This window comes from Zingiber officinale, chromosome 6A (genome assembly GCF_018446385.1).
Source record: "Zingiber officinale cultivar Zhangliang chromosome 6A, Zo_v1.1, whole genome shotgun sequence".
In the NCBI taxonomy this organism is placed as follows: Eukaryota; Viridiplantae; Streptophyta; class Magnoliopsida; order Zingiberales; family Zingiberaceae; genus Zingiber; species Zingiber officinale.
Window position 1 is genome coordinate 147,348,514 of NC_055997.1, and position 16,571 is coordinate 147,365,084.

A 16,571-nucleotide genomic window follows, 5' to 3' on the forward strand; every position below is an offset into this window, starting at 1 on the left:
CCTCGATCCGGGGCGCCTTCCGAGCGGAATTGGCTTCTGCTCGGACCATCTCGATGTAGCATCGCCGAGCTGCTAACTGATCTCCTCATACTTCTCCCACTTTGTCCTCCACGGGGAACTTGATCTTCTGATGGAAGGTTGAGACGACCGCTCGGAATTCGCTGAGCGTCGGTCGTCCCAGAATGACGTTGTAGGACGAGGGAGAGTCGACCACCACAAAGTTTGTTGTCCTTGTCCTCCTGAGCGGCTCTTCTCCCAACGAGGTAGCCAGCCGGATCTGTCCGACCGGCTGAACTTCGCTACCCGTAAACCCGTAGAGCGGAGTTGTCATGGGTAACAGCTCGGCTCGATCAATTTGCAACTGATCGAATGCTTTACTGAAGATGATGTTGACCGAGCTTCCTGTATCTACAAAAACGCGGTGGATAGTATAATTCGCTATTACCGCTTTGATGAGCAGAGCATCGTCGTGGGGCACTTCAACTCCTTCCAAGTCCCCTGGCCCGAAACTGATCTCCGGTCCGTTCGCCCGTTCTTGGCTGCAGCCAACGGCATGGATTTGGAGCTGCCGGACGCTAGCTTTTCTTGCTCTGTTGGAGTCTCCTCCGGTCGGCCCGCCAGCAATAACGTTGATTTCGCCTCGAGAGGCATTGCTTTTATTCTCCTCTTCCCGAGCGGACGATCGAGACCGTTCTCTGGATGCTCGGCGATTCTCCTGCCTTGGGGAACGGTGCCGATCGGGAGTTTGTTGCTGTCGCCTATCAGCTCACGTCCGATCGGCTTCTTGAATTCTCTGTCGCCTATCGACTGAGGGAGACCGTCATCCGGCATTCCGGGGCACGGGATGAGACACGAAGGGAAGACTTCGACAATCCCTTGTGTTGTGCGTATCCGTCCGGTGGAAGGAGCAGAACATCGGGGTCCATTTCTTTTTTGGCTTGGGTCGGGTGGCGGCTACCTCTTGCACGTGGGACCTGGCATGGGGGGATCGGATTGCTTCGGCCCTTGGTCCTTTGGGCGGCTGATAAATGGTGTGTTGCTTCCGCTCGGCTGGAGGAGCCCGCTCGGTTGGAGTTTCTTTTTTCCTAGCCGCTTGTGCCTCTTCCACGTTGATGTATTCGTTCGCCCGGTGTAACATGTGATCATAGTCTCGTGGCGGCTTTCGGATGAGCGATCGAAAGAAATCCCCATCCACCAGGCCTTGTGTGAAGGCATTCATCATGGTTTCTGAGGTGGCCGTTGGAATGTCCATCGCCACTTGGTTGAACCGCTGGATGTAAGCTCGAAGCGATTCATGGGCTTCTTGCTTGATGGCGAACAGGCTCACGCTCGTTTTCTGGTAGCGTCGACTGCTCGCAAAATGGTGGAGGAAGGCCGTTCGGAAATCTTTGAAGCTCGTGATGGATCCGTCCGGCAGCCTCCGGAACCACCGTTGAACCGATCCCGAGAGTGTGGTAAGGAAAACTCGGCACTTTACTCCATCCGTGTATTGATGGAGAGTGGCTGTGTTATCGAACTTACCCAGATGATCATCCGGGTCGGTTGTCCCATTGTACTCGCCGATCGTCGGAGGCACGTAGTGCTTGGGCAGAGGATCTTGTAGAATGGCCTCCGAAAATTGGCGGTTGATCCGCTCGGGAGAGGCGTCCGCTCGGGGGGCTTTCCCTTTTCTGTTGTCTCGTCTTGGTATTTCATCTGAAGATGATCCCCGCTCTCGATTAGTTGCTACAGCTTCAGGAGTGCGGAAGAGAGCCCGATGGAATGGTACTGTCGCTGGTGGTGCTTCCGCTCGACCACCAGACGCTAATGTTGCTTGTTGTTCCGGCCGCTCGGCTGTGGCTTTCTGTTTTTGCTCCACGAGCTTGGCGGCCCTCATCTCGATCAGAATGTCGAGTTCCTCGTTCGAAAGCGTCACCATGTGCTGTCGTCCAGCCTCGTCCATTGTTCCCGTTCGGATGCAGGAGCGTTCCCACAGACGGCGCCAACTTGATCCTGTCCGAATCGCCGAACCAAAGGACGCTGGGCACGTGGCGCCTCCTCGCTAGATCCTCGAGGGCTCCAAAGAAGTCGGGTCGGGAAGGGTTCCCGACGACGACCCTCCAGGTAAGTGGTGGGAAAAGGAGCTCCCAAGCTTGTAGAATGCGTCCCACGGTTCTTTATATAGGGCGGTGGAAAAGCTCCTACACGCCTATCGAGGCGCGTGCGTGCCAGCAGAGCTTACCTGACGACATACTGCGACAGTCCCATCGCGCCTCCGATGGGACAACAAGACACCCCGTTGTCGACTAGGAGTATGGCCTAGCCATATGATTCGACTACCGTCGAAGATGTTCCTCTTTATCGCTTATAATCCGGGCGTCCGGATGGAGTCCGTCCTACGGCCCTTCCTCCTTTACGCTACTGGCCGGACGACACTCACTCGGCCCGCTGACATTGGTGTCTGGGAAATTTCAGATGCTATGTAGAGATCATAGCGTGTCATTTTCTCCGGTTCTTCCGCTCTCTTAACTATCAGCTTTGACAGAGAACCCCGACCCGGTCAGGGCGCCTTTTGCTACTGAATGTCCCTTGGTCGGCCGATCGGTCTGGTCCATTTCTTCCAAGTCCGGTCGGCTCACCCTTCTTAGGTGGGCTGCTTGGCCATTTGACCTCTACGTGGCATTGACCCCTCGTTAGGGGGTCCCGGGCTCTCACTACCGGATCAATACTCATTTTTGAACTTTTTGTACTCAATTTTGGAATTCCTGTACCTAAAAAATCTGAGGTGCAATTTAGGTATCAATATTTGTATGAGGGAGTTGAAACAAGTAATACTTTGCATACAGGAAGTGGAAACAAAGTTTTTTGGACATGAGAATTGCATGCAAAGTTAACATTGTGATTAGAGATTTTTCTCTAATTTACCAAAAATTTATTATTGCTAAGGAAAATTAAAAGAAGGATGTTTCAGGTTAAAAGAGGGGGAAAATATCTAGTAATATTTTAGTTTTCGTATTTAAAAAATAATACTTAATCTATTTGACTAAAAGTTAAATGTGAAAAAAAAAATTAATTTTATAGAAAAAATAGAATCATCGGATGATGTCCTTCGTCGCTCACTCTGATCTATAGTTAATGTCGATTTATCGGTACGCTTGCTCTCGATGTCATGTAAAATAAAATTTATCAAGGTTTGATATTATTGGTGTTACCCTTACTATTTAGTAAGTCATGAATGATGTGAAATTCACATGAGTGCATGAGAAAATAAAAATAGCTCGAAGAAAATTTATATTCGTGAAAAAAAGAAAATTATATATTCATTTATTTTTGTAAAATCTTATATAACCATAGACAGAGACAAATAAAATTTTAAATTGAGATAAAAATGAAAAAAAAATTATTATACATTATTTTTAAAAATTATAAAACAGGGCGGCAAAAATATACATTTTAAACTATTTAATTTTATTTTATTCATATAATTAAATATTAATCTTTATATATTTTTAGAGATTACATACAATTATTAATTTTAATTAGTAAATAAATCGACATGCACAGGTTGAAAATATCAATTAGGTCTTGAATTGTCTATAATTAATTTAGATATTAACAAACTAAATAGAAATAGACCTAAATTATTAATAAATTTAATTTGATTTTTTACTCTTACGATTATAAAAAAAATATCAAAAGATAAAGATATAATTATCTTTTATAAATTTTTTAACATTTTACATTAGGAAAAAAGATTAAATATTATTTTTTAAATACAGAAAAATAAAATACTACTGGATAGAAATATAGGAAAGTTAAATGTATATTTCCCTTAAAAGAATATCAGAACAATAACTTATCTCTAATATTACAATAATTTTAATTAAATTAATTTTTACGTTTACTACATTATTTTATTTTAAAAAAAGAATATTTTTAAAGTGAAATATATTTTTGATATTTTTTTCAATATTAAATGTTAATGATGATGGGAAAAGGCCATTATATTATGTATGAATCTTTACTACTGTTTTTAGTTTAAAAGGAATAAATATTTATTTGGCAACTGTTATAATAATATTAAAGTAATTTCATAACAATGATATTTTTACAAAAAAAAATGAAATAAGAATATTTTTAAAATAAAAATAAATTACTCTTTTATTTTTTTAAAAAAAAGGCAATCAAAGTAGACAATAAAACGCTTCTTTTTTATTTTTGCCCATTAAAAATGGTTTTACATTGTTAAACTGGAAAAACTAAAAACAAATCAGTATTTGGATTACAAGTTTCAGTTTCAAATAGATTGAAAAGACCTTTTCATTCAAAAAATCACATTTTCATTCCACATAATTAAAAACATGCATACTTCATAGGGGAGACGAGAGGATAACAGATGAAGAAGAATGGTAAAGAATGGGGAAAGCAGGATAGAGTTAAAAGAATCTTCTTTGTTGTTTACCAATAAGAAAGAAGAGGATGATGATAACGAAGACGTGAAGAAGTAATTGATCTCGTTCGGAGGCTGAGTCGGATGGAGGTCGGTCGAGGTGTCCCGATGGTTGACGGAAGGTCGTAGAAGATGATTCGGCTCCCACGGGTGGCTGACGCTGCTGCAGGACCCTGCGCACACTCAGACGATCTCCCCTCCCACGTTAGAGACCGAAACCCAGGGAAAAAGTCTCCGGATCAGGCCCTCCGACGCTCAAGTCAGGTCCTTTTTCCCCAGAAAGAACAGAGAGAAGCAGAAGGAAAGACAGTTGTGGAAAAAAGTGACGAGAGAGTATGTGCGCGTACCTTCATACGAGGAATTTCTCGCCTTTTATGCCTCCCCCTTCTGGAGCCTGCCATCCTGTCAGAAAAACGTTAGCCGCTGGGCTTTGTCGCCTAGTTCTGGACACCTGTCGTGCTGCTATTTGTCGCGCAAGCATCTTTCCGTTTAGGAACCTCCGCCTTCGTACATGATTTTGTCCTGTAGTGGGGGACAGCTGGCAGGCTTCTACTGGTTATGAGGGCATCTTTTCGTCTTAGGAACCTCCACCTTCGCCCGCGTCGTTGATATGTAATGATTCTCCTTGACGGACCGTTGAGGTTCTCCGCACCCGTGCTACACAGCTCCTCCGATCCACTGTGACCTGCCCCAGCCTGCACCCGTGGTTTGCATTTCCGGGCCTCCAACTCGCAGACCTGCAGCCCCAACTGTCTAGACACAGCTACGCTGAGCAGGTCTGTAGCTCGGGCTGCTTCCAATCAGCTCTGCCGCTTCCGACCCGTCAGCCTGTGTGCCGCCTGACGTCTTCCCTCGCCTTCCGACTGTTTTGCCCCCTTGATCGATCAGTCTGCCTGACTTCTGACTATCGCACCTGCTCGCCTTTAACCGCCCCGTCAGCCTAACCATTGACTGTCACATCACCTTGACTATTGACCACCACATCCTCCCGACTTTTGACCGCCATATGATCTTGACTTTTTTAACCCTTTCCTCTTGGGCCCCTCCATGATCAACCGTATCAGTAACAAATACTTGACAATTCATTACTACATAAAAGTTCCATCAACAACTCTACTTAAAAGTCGATAAAAGCACAATTATATGAAGAAACAACTAAATTAACAGCTCAGTTCAATAAGACTGGCAAGAGATTATTTTCCACAAGGCGATAACTCGATCCTAGAGTATCCTTTTTATTGGTACTTGAATTGGCGACTGAACTCATCATTCTCAGAACGATCCATCACTCTGGATTCTCCGTAAAGGATTATCCGAAACCAGATCTTGCGGTTTCGCACTCAGAAGATTATTGGTTGGCTTGGAGGTTACAGACTTGTGCTTGTTCCTGGATGATGTAATCAATGAGTTCAGGGCGCTGACAGACTTCGTTCGCCCGTATGATGACTTGTTTCCATGAAGCAAATCTTTGTGTTTTGATCTAAAAGCACGGTCGAACTGATGAGACGAGAAGGATCGACTTGAACGGTCTGTGACATCCTTTGCGCCACTTGCGCGAATGGGCTGCCTGTTGTAGTAAGCAAGACGAGGCAAAAGATAATGCAAACACTTCTTAAGTTGCTCGTCCCCGACATTCTTCTGGGCAGGATTGCCTTCCAGGATAACTGCTTGCAAGGAAGCATAATTAGCTGCCAGTTGGCCAAGACCTTTTGAAGTTGCTATTCGATTTGAGCGCAAGTCGAGAACGGTTAGTTTGAGGAGACGATGCAGGCCTTCAACTTCACTGATCTTGTTCCCAGCTAAATACAGTTCCTTTAGTGATGAACAAGGAGCCAACCCTTCGAAAGAAAAAAAAATAAGCAGGAACTAACATTAAATTGCCAAGGAAATACAATGATTTCAAGAAGTTGCCGTAAAAAAGTTACTTCTCAATCACAACAGAAAAAAAAAAATAATGAATTCCAGGTTTAGCAGAGAGGACCATAGATCTCATGAAGCACATAAGTACTACAAAACATTTATTGCAGGCAATTTTTATTGATGTGTACTAAAGGTATCTTTTTTTAAGTTTTTCACTTAATCACTTTACGTGGAATGGATAAGCATTTTCTTTGAGGAACAGTTCGTTGCAAGTAAAGATGCAAAATATGCTAAGTTGATCTTTAGTTTCTTTTTATATTATGTAAATTGTATCAAGACGATGAATGAGTACATACATGTTTCAATGATATAAGAATGTAGTAACGGAGTCATATTTTTTTTTTTTAAAAAAAAACATTATTAAACAAACAAACAAGTTCATACCATGGCCAATCCTACTTATTTTGTTATAACTCAGATCCAGTACACGGAGACGTGTAAGTTCTTTGAGACCTTCAATGGCTGATATATGATTCTTTGATAGATTTAACATGTGAAGACCCTTTGGAAGAGATCCTGAAGTTATCCTAACTGGAAAAAAATGGCAGATTATTAAACATAGAATGAAAAAAAGCGCCAGATAAAAATATTGTGTGCCAAAAGGCAAAACAAAAATGGTCCAATGAACTTGAATGCATCCAATTCATACCTATAAAGTTGCCTGATAAATTCAGCATCTTTAAATTAACAAAAGAACTGAGAACGGGTATTGCAACCAAGCCAAGATTTGTCATCTGTGCACTCGATGAAGCAGGACTAAGGGATGAAATGTAATTGTAAGCTGCTATCATTCCAATACTACTTTTAGCATCAAGCTTTTTGCTTCCCACTTTGCTAGCTTTCTTACTTGGCACCTTGTCAGAAATTAGATGAGGATTTTTACCCAATTCTTTGACATAGTTACAATTCTGAACATCAAGTTGACTAATCCAAGATGCAATCCGATTAATATTACAATTTTCAGGACTCGACCCATTCAAATTTTCAACAGAAGGTTCTTCAACACCAAAAGTCACTGCACTATCAGGTTGATCACTGCAATCAGGGCAATTCTCATCAGCCGAAGAAACATCAAAAATTATCTTCTCAGAACAACTCCCCCCCTCTCTTTCCTGATCCTCAATCTCCTTGGATTCGAGATTATAGTTGGAATGGTGGCATGTCTCTCCAGAATCCATATCACAAGGTGAACCAATGATGTCGACCAATTGATTACCACTATTAGACTTCATAATTGAACATTTACCGTCTTTGTCTGAATCTGAAAGCTCATTACTCTCACTACAATCAGAAATGTAATGTAATTCAGTTTTTTGCACAACTCTAGACGCAGTTGCTGCGTTGCCATCTAAAAACAGGCCTCTCCCAAAATCTACGGATAATAGGTTTTCAAGTGAGTTCGAATGAGGCCCCATTGGTTCCAGCTTGAGAGTGCCATCATTGATGTCAATAGTCTGTCCTCCAAGGTTAGTTAGAGAACAAGACTTTCTACTAATGAACTGGCCATTTGATGATAATTGTTCATATGAAACATAGTCAGGAGATTCATCGTCAGCATAGTCATTATACTCCGCATTGGACTGGTCATGGATCCCAATGGAAAAGAGGCATTCATGTTGAACTGGTTCAGCAAACTCAGTGAATTCAAGAATCTGCTTCTGTGAGCAATTTTCATAATCAGTGTGGTATTCATCTAGTTTCTTACCACTAATGCTACCAGTTTGGTTTATCCCATGAGATAAAAACCTTGCTTCTGATTCATTCTCCTGAATCATAATATTATAGGGAGAACCTCTTTCCTTGTCCAAGATATTTCCAACAGATTTACTTTTTATAATTTTTGCCTTAAGAACAACTGCCTTCTGTGCCTTGGAATGGAGCTCTTGACTATCTTCAGAACAATCATCTTCTTTACAATCAGTATCGAGCAAAGATGGGGCTGTTATTTTCTCCAGTTGGGATACAGGATTGCTAAATTCATCTGCAGCAAGCTTAATTTCTTGATCTTCAGAATATTTTGCAGAATTGCATTGCATTGTTCCACTAGCCTCTTGAACAACTTTCTAGTATTCAGAACATATATTTCAGTGCTAACATAGACACACACGCGAGACAGAATCTATAAGAAACAAAAACAAGGATCTTTTCCATGTACCTTCGATTTATGAATCGGCAAAGAACTGAAGAGTCGGGAAAACTTGACCATTTCACTAGTGTGCAATGGAGGGACCAAGATCACGTAGTATAAGTTATATGCGGCTAACTAAAAGGAGGGAAATAATCTACTGCCCGAATCGATTCTTAGCCCATCTCAACATTAGCCGTAGTCGAGAGAGCGGCCTACTAGCGCACGGCAAAGTCTCCAAATGCTCGATGCCTTTGATACCCACAACGAAATCAGTATGCTTGCATTACCATCAAAACCCCACACCCACAAAGAGGTGCGAGAAGAATATGGTTTTTCAACAGCGGCCAGAGTGTAGGAAGGCTTTTATCAACTAGAGAAGGCTAACCAACAAAAAGGACCGGTAAAAATCCTGCAACCACAAAATCTGTGAGGTATGATTAAAAGCAAGGAGCTGATAGCAACAATCATGTCGCAATATCTAAATAAACACGAGATTGTAGATAGACTCATGAAACTTCTGAACGGAAAAAATTGAATGATTTTCTACATGAAATACTGTCAAACTATTTCCATGATGAACAAGCATACCCCAATAGCATACAAGTTTACAAAACTAAGCAGGAAAGTCGCCGGAGGCGAGCAAAACCCTTGAGAGCTATGTCGAGCTTCTCCGCCAAAGATTTACCGGATTCTTCGTAACTTCAATCAGAAAAAAATAACAAAAGATTAAATTTTATGACGAAATAGATATCTTCTAATCAAAATCTGGCAAAAACAGGATCCTTTCGAAACAAAATCATTATCAAAAGAGAATCGCAAACGGAGAAAAGAGATCGCACTTACCTCCTCCAGATTGGATCGCGAAGGGAGGAGAACGAAGCGAGGCGGATTCGACAATAGGAGACGTGAGCGAGGAGAATTCGCTTAGAAGACAGGCAGCCGCGGCTATTTATGGAAAAAACCTAATGGGGGCGATTCAAGGATAAACCCTAACCACAGAGCAATCGCAGGGCAGGCATTCCCAGCAGTCTCAATCATAATCCCATCAAGAATTGTTCAAATTTCCCAATAATTAATTAATTAAATTAAATTAAACTAAATTAAATAATTGCATAGGTCTGTTCTGCAAAACTGCATTATCAGGAGAGCATTAAATTGCACTCGCCAGATTGTGATCCAGGGCAATCTGCACAGGCCACAAGTTGCCACAGAAAACAAAAAAAATCTAAATCTATGATAGAGAAACAAGCGTTGACGATTGTTGACTGCTCCAGTTCTTCCTTCCTTGTTAGGTTTTGACCATATGGTCAAAACATTGGGCACGAGGGTACGATTCTTCGTTTCTCTCATCTCCGACTGGTTGATTAGGCGCACCACAGGCGGAATCCTATCTACATAATCCTTTTTTAAAGACCTCAATCTCTATCATTTTCACTTTACCAAATGAGAAAAAAATTGTTCTGTCCCGGTAAACATGAATAAATTATCGAAATTCTTCCTGTTCTTACCAAATACTGTCTTTTTAGATCGAGATACTGATAAAGGCAGCTTCTTTATGCAAAAGAATTGGTTTAAAAAAAGGTTCTTGGCCATTATTTGTGCCGCTTTTAGATAGGAGAAGACTTCGTCGTCGCCATGTTCATACCTGCACAACCTCTTCCTTTATGATCAGAGAGATTGCTAGATTCCTCATCGTAAAGGAGGAAGAAGAAGAAGAAGCTTGATCAGTGCTTCAGTAGAATTTATTCGCTGTCGTGTTCCCCCATGGCTCCTGCTTGGCTGCTCTCGCTTGCGATAATATTTTTGTCACCGCTGATTTCGCAAGCAGCGGACACCATCAATCCCGGAGAGTTCCTTCGCGACGTGGATAGGCTCATCTCGCCGGGGAGCATCTTCGAGCTGGGATTCTTCAGTCCTGGGCAGTCGTCCCACCGCTACGTCGGAATCTGGTACCACGACTTCTCCACCGACACCGTCCTCTGGGTCGCCAACCGCCGGGAGCCCGTCCTCGACCATGGAGGCGCCTTCGGCATCGCCGCCGACGGCAACCTGGTCGTCCTCGACGCCGCCAACCGCACCCTCTGGTCCTCCGGCGGCGCCACCCTGCCTTTCAACAACTCCGTGGTCCAGCTGACGGATTCCGGCAACTTGGTTCTCAATAACTCCGGCGGCGTCCGGTGGCAGAGCTTCGACCATCCGAGCGACACGTACATGCCGGGGATGAAGGTGGGCCTCGATCTCATAACGAGGGAGAACCAAAACATGACCTCTTGGACGAGCGAGAACGACCCGGCGCCGGGGAACTTCTCGCTGAGCATGGACCCGCGCGGGTCGACGCAGATATTCATGTGGGACGGAGACCGGCCGCGGTGGCGCTCCGGGCTGTGGAACTCACAGATCTTCATCGGGATAAAGAACATGGTGCCGCAGTACATCTACGGCTTCAAGCTCAACAACTTCGTCCAGGAGCACAGAATGTACTTCTACTACGACCAGTTCAACAGCTCCCACCGCTACGTCCTCTCCTGGGACGGCCTCGTGAAGCACATGATCTGGAGGAACGACACCAGCGAGTGGTTACTGTATTGGTCGCAGCCGACGACGCCGTGCGACATCTACAACAAGTGCGGCAAGAACGCGGGTTGCACCGACGAGGCCTCTCCCATCTGCAGTTGCCTCGCAGGGTTCCAGCCGGCCTCCGGCGACGAGTGGGACGCCGGCAATTGGTCGAGCGGCTGCGTGAGGAAGACGGCGCTAGGTTGCTCCGCCGCCGGAAGCGGCGGAGATGGGTTTACCCGACTCAGGAGTATAAAATTGCCGGACACCTCGGACTGGTTCCCCGACCTTCTGGACACCTCTTCATGCCCCGACAAGTGTTTGAGGAATTGCTCCTGCACGGCCTATGCCTACGTGACCGGCATCGGGTGCTTGATCTGGGGGGTGGACTTGTTGGACATCCAAATGTTTTCCGGCGACGGCGGAGAGGACTTGTTTCTCCGACTCGCCGGATCGGAACTCAGTGAGTCACCTCCCCCAACTCGCTCTTCTTCTCACAATCATATAATTCTAACCAATTTCATTCTCTCTGTTGCAGCAACCAGCAAAACAAGAACTCAGACAATAATCATAGCGGTGATCGTCGTATTAGTGGTTTCGATTTTCTCGGGATCCCTCTTCTTTCTATGGAAGCGCAGGAGGAGAATTCAAGGTATCCATGGCAAATTCCACTCGTTTACTCCTTCGATCAGCTTAAACTGCTGTTCAAAATATATAATTCCTCGACAGAACGAGTATCAACGTATTCGAGCTTCGGCGGAGCTGCGAGTGTCTCAGACTCGATCAGAATCGACGAGGAGAGAAACGAGGAGGAGTTGTCTGAGTTACAATTGTGGAGTTTCGACTCTGTCCTGTTCGCCACCAAGGGATTCTCAGACTCTGAACTGATCGGTGAAGGAGGTTTCGGCCCTGTTTATAAGGTGCATCTGCATTTGTTTGTCTAATTTCAAAAGCAAAAGGAGAAAAACAATTTGTGATTAAATTATCGTTGTGAGATTACAGGGAACAAGTTTCGATGGCCAAGAACTAGCAGTAAAAAGGCTTTCTAGGAGCTCAGGACAGGGCATCGAGGAATTCAAGAACGAGGTGAAGCTGATCTCCAAGCTTCAGCACAGGAACCTTGTTAGGCTCTTGGGTTGTTGCATTCATAAGCAGGAGAAGATACTCATCTATGAATACATGCCCAACAAAAGCCTAGATGCTTTCCTGTTTGGTTAGTCTACTGCTGGCTGTAAGCTCCTTCAACTTCATCTGTCTTGATCACTCATTAAGATCGATGCAGACTCGACGAAGAGAACCCTTCTGGATTGGAACACAAGGTACACCATCATCGAAGGGATTGCCCGGGGGCTAGTGTACCTCCACAGGGACTCAAGGCTACGAATCATTCATCGCGATCTGAAAGCTAGTAATATCTTGCTTGACAAAGAGATGAATCCTAAGATATCAGATTTTGGCATGGCGAGGATATTCGGAAACGACGATGAGACTAGCACAAAGCGAGTGGTCGGAACATTGTGAGTGATCATGACACTATATCTTGTTCATTCAATCACCTTGTTCATGTAAACTTAACTAGCTCCTTGCACGAACACAGTGGTTACATGGCTCCTGAATACGCGATGCAAGGCTATTTCTCGACGAAATCTGATGTCTATAGCTTCGGAGTTTTAGTACTGGAGATTCTCAGTGGAAAAAGAAACAACTCATATCGTCATCCTGAATGGGGCTTAAACCTCATAACATTAGTAAGCACCCTTTTTCTCCTATAATTCTTCTTCCCTCAAGCATGCATTCATCCATTCATTCAGTGAGTGTCACACTCGCACCTTAATGCAGGCCTGGAAGCTTTGGAACGAAGGAAGAGCGATGGAATTCATCGACCCTGTCATCAAGGAATCAGCTAACTCGACTTCTCTCAAATCATCGGTGACCAAATGCTTGAACCTAGCACTTCTATGCCTGCAAGATCACCCGAATGACCGACCGAGCATGGCAGCAGTCGTGGTAATGCTGGAGAGTGAGACTGTGGTTCCTACACCCCCGAGACCGCCAACGTTCGCCACGGATAGAAGCTTCAGTGAGACTGAGGAGTCATCGACCGTAGAGCTGAAGGCCATATCATCAGCAAGCGTTTCAATCACTATGCTCACAGGAAGATAGAAGTATTCCAATACATGACATGAAAGTCACTTAGCTAGTTTTTGATGGAATCCAACTGTTTCTGTGATGATGATACTAAACTAGACATAAGGAAATGCAAGCGGACCATGGCCATTTCGTGTAGAGAATTGGTTTGCAGTAACATCGAGCCAGGAAAAACAGCTTGCCTGCTGTCTTTGGTTTGACTCGTTAAATCCATTGAATTCGTCGATCGGGGTGTGTATGAGCGAGTTCGCTTGGGGGTGGGTCGAGTTTGCAGCGCTTTCTTCTCTTGTGGTCCAGAAGTCTTCCGCCATAGCCAGTAATGGCATATATTTCCATCGCCATGATCAGTCTTGTCAAACCATGTGGGTCGGTTTGAATTGGGCAGGCAGAGCGAGAGCGATGTGAAGGTCAATTTCCTCAGTATCCCAGTAGGGATTAATTCCATTCGTAACTGTCTGTGCCCCCACTCAAACACTACTATGTACACCACCAACAATAAAAAAATACAAAAAAAAAAAAAAAATTCCGCTACGGCAGTACCGTCTCCACACATATAATATATAAAAATAAATAAATACTAATTCATAAGTACTAGACGTATGGTCAAATAGATACATATAGTCAATTTTAAAAAATCAACTTATAATTATTAAGTTAAAGATGCCCATCATTTATGTTATCTCTTAAAAACTACAATATATTATTGGGATTTGATAGTGATATAATCTGAGTATAAATAGAATAAGGTAATTTATCAAAAGAGATGTATTTAGATTTTTAAATTTATTAAAAGAAATATATTATTTTAACATTTATCAAATGACGCACCTTTTTATCATGATCTTCTTATTCTATCCTCCTGATAAATTTAATTAATTTCCTTTTTCTTTTCTTTGTCATTTCTCTCTCTTCTCTTTCCTACTATGTATGCAACTTATCTTCTCTTTCCTTCTTCTTTTTTATCTTCTCTTTATTTTTTTTTTTCAATTTTTTTCTCAAACATGTTATAAGAGATCAAACTCACGTTGGGCCTGATATCTCTCTATATCATGCCCAATGTGGGCTTGATATGGAGAGATATCAGGCCTAACAACAGGAAAAAAACACAAAAAAAAAGAGATATTTAGATTTTTCAACACCTCTGGTCTACTACTAGAAATGTCGAAAATAACAATGGAGAGCATATTTAGACTCCTTGCAATTTTAGAAATCTACAGGATCTGAAATGATTGCAATCTGATGTCTCTAAGTCGATTAGTAGGTTTTGACCGAAACTTACTAATGGACCTAGAGAGCTCCGATTGCACCCATTTCAGTTCTTGTGGATTTCTAAAATTGCAAGGAGTCCAAATATGCTCTCCATTATTATTTTTGGCATTCTTAGTGGTGAACCAGAGGTTTTGAAAAACCTAAATCTGTCGTTCTTTTTATTTTTATATTTTTTTTTTTGTTATTTGGCCTGATATGAAGAGATATCAGGCTCATGTTGGGCCTGACATCTCCCCATATCAGGGCCAACGTGGGCCTAATATGGGAGATATCAGGCCTAATAACAAAAAAATAAATAAATAAATAAATAAATAAAGAGAGATTTAGGTTTTTTAAAACCTCTGGTCCGCCACTAGGAATGTCGAAAATAATAATGAAGAAAATATTTGAACTCCTTGCAATTTTATAAATCCACAGGAACTGAAATGGGTGCATTCAGAGCTCTCTAGGTCCATCAGTAAGTTTCGGTCAAACCCCACTAATCGACTTAGAGACCTCAGATTGCAATCATTTCAGATCCTGTATATTTCTAAAATTGCAAGGAGTCTAAATATGTCTCCATTGTTATTTTCGACATTTCTAGTAGTGGACCAGAGGTGTTAAAAAATCTAAGGGGGCATTTGGTTTGCGTTTTCCATGTTGTTTTCTGTTTTCATTTTCTGAGAAAATGGAAAACGCGTTTGGTTTGCTTTTCCCACGTTCATTTTTAAGAAAATGAGAGAGTGTTTTCTAAGAAAATGAAAAACGCAGAAAATCATTTTCTAAAAAATGAAAAACGCGCGTTTTTCAGAAAATGAAAATGGGCCAAACCAAACGCACCCTAAATCTCTCCTTTTTTTTCTTTTTTGTTTTTTTCCATGTTGTTAGGCCTGATATCTCTCCATATCAGGCCCAACGTGTGTTTGATCTCTTATAAAATGTTTGAGAAAAAAATTGAAAAAAAAAAAGAAAAACAAAGAGAAGATAAAAAAAGAAGAAGGAAAGAGAAGATACGTTGCATGCATAGTAGGAAAGAGAAGAGAGAGAAATGACAAAGAAAAAAAATCAATTAAATTTATCAGGAGGGTAGAATAGGAAGACCACTATAAAAAGGTGAGTCATTTGGTAAATGCTAAAGTAGTATACTTCTTTTGGTAAATTTAAAAACCTAAGTACATCTTTTGGTAAATTACCGAATAGAATAAGTACTGGATGTATGATGGAATAGATACATATAGTCAATTTGTAAAAATCAACTTATGATTATTATGTTAAAGATGCCCATCATTTATGTTATATACTGAAAACTATAATATATTATTGGGATTTGATAGTAATGTAATCTAAGTAGAAATAGAACGATAGTATAACACCACTTTGATGAGGTGAGGTTAGACTTAAACTTTATCTTTTTAGAAGAATTTGTTTTGTATACTGTGTTCACAAAACATAATAATCATCTCTCAAGATACAATGAATTTATCTTATGATAACAGCATTGCAAATCACAAACTCTCCAAATTGAAAAAAACTTTTGGAACTCTTCGAATGTAAGTATGGAATGCAATGCTTATTTTGAATTGAAATGAATTGAGTGTGAAATAAAAAGAAGAGAGAACTTATTTATACTAAAAGAAAGGTTATAAGAATTTCTTGGTTCAATTAGATCTTAACTATCAAACTTAAATTGGATGATTTAGCTTGCATCCCTTCCCAAGAAATATAATGTCTCTTCATTTAAATGTCAATCAATGGTTGAGATTAAATCATCCAAAGAATACTTATACCTTCTCAAATCGATGATCCAGATTTATCAATCTTCATCTAACGATTTACATTTAATTTTTCATTCACATTATATTTCCAACATATACTCCAGTCAAGGAGCTATGTGTACATGTAGGATCCATTGATTTTGTTTCATCGGGGTGGATAGTTGATTGGTATATGAGATATTATCATCTGGGTCAATTCTGACTAATAATAGGATCCTGTCCTCCCTATGCACTAATCACTACTCAAGTTAATAATCATCTATTATTTATCTTCTTTTATATGACATAAGAATGGACTACGAAAAATACTTCAATCAATATAATCACTTTTTTTTACCATCAGATTCATTTGTTTTAAAAAAACATA

The 16,571-nt window shown here is 41.8% G+C and overlaps 2 protein-coding genes across 3 annotated transcripts; one reads left to right on the forward strand and one right to left on the reverse strand.

Moving 5' to 3' along the window:
• Positions 1 to 5,493: 5,493 nt before the first annotated feature.
• Positions 5,494 to 9,513, reverse strand: LOC121998592. Of its 2 annotated transcripts, none has more exons than XM_042553577.1 (6): positions 9,321 to 9,513; positions 9,066 to 9,176; positions 8,505 to 8,886; positions 6,999 to 8,408; positions 6,734 to 6,880; positions 5,494 to 6,267 (listed from the first exon to the last, which is right to left on the reverse strand). In XM_042553577.1, exons 4-6 carry the CDS (start codon positions 8,383 to 8,385, stop codon positions 5,702 to 5,704), a joined length of 2,100 nt encoding a protein of 699 aa, XP_042409511.1. In that variant the 5' UTR covers positions 8,386 to 8,408; positions 8,505 to 8,886; positions 9,066 to 9,176; positions 9,321 to 9,513; the 3' UTR covers positions 5,494 to 5,701. The 2 variants fall into 2 exon arrangements, with proteins under 2 accessions (XP_042409511.1, XP_042409510.1); XM_042553576.1 differs by having other exon boundaries at positions 6,999 to 8,412.
• Positions 9,514 to 9,922: 409 nt separating this feature from the next.
• On the forward strand, positions 9,923 to 13,408 carry LOC121998591 (G-type lectin S-receptor-like serine/threonine-protein kinase B120). Its single transcript, XM_042553575.1, has 7 exons — positions 9,923 to 11,496; positions 11,572 to 11,685; positions 11,763 to 11,953; positions 12,036 to 12,246; positions 12,316 to 12,550; positions 12,631 to 12,781; positions 12,873 to 13,408. The coding sequence occupies exons 1-7, from the start codon at positions 10,242 to 10,244 to the stop codon at positions 13,194 to 13,196; spliced, it is 2,481 nt and encodes an 826-aa protein (XP_042409509.1). The 5' UTR covers positions 9,923 to 10,241; the 3' UTR covers positions 13,197 to 13,408.
• Positions 13,409 to 16,571: the final 3,163 nt, after the last annotated feature.

Bases quoted from the DNA above. Each gene is read 5' to 3' on its own strand.
- LOC121998592 (XM_042553576.1), bottom strand. From the start codon at position 8,555: ATGGTCAAGTTTTCCCGACTCTTCAGTTCTTTGCCGATTCATAAATCG. The intron at 8,413-8,504 runs GTACATGGAAAA...TCTGAATACTAG, and splicing joins TGCCGATTCATAAATCGAAG to AAAGTTGTTCAAGAGGCTAG. The intron at 6,268-6,733 runs GTATGAACTTGT...TTTCTTTCGAAG, and splicing joins AATAAGTAGGATTGGCCATG to GGTTGGCTCCTTGTTCATCA.
- LOC121998591 (XM_042553575.1), top strand. From the start codon at position 10,242: ATGGCTCCTGCTTGGCTGCTCTCGCTTGCGATAATATTTTTGTCACCG. The intron at 11,497-11,571 runs GTGAGTCACCTC...TCTCTGTTGCAG, and splicing joins ACTCGCCGGATCGGAACTCA to CAACCAGCAAAACAAGAACT. The intron at 12,247-12,315 runs GTTAGTCTACTG...AGATCGATGCAG, and splicing joins CCTAGATGCTTTCCTGTTTG to ACTCGACGAAGAGAACCCTT.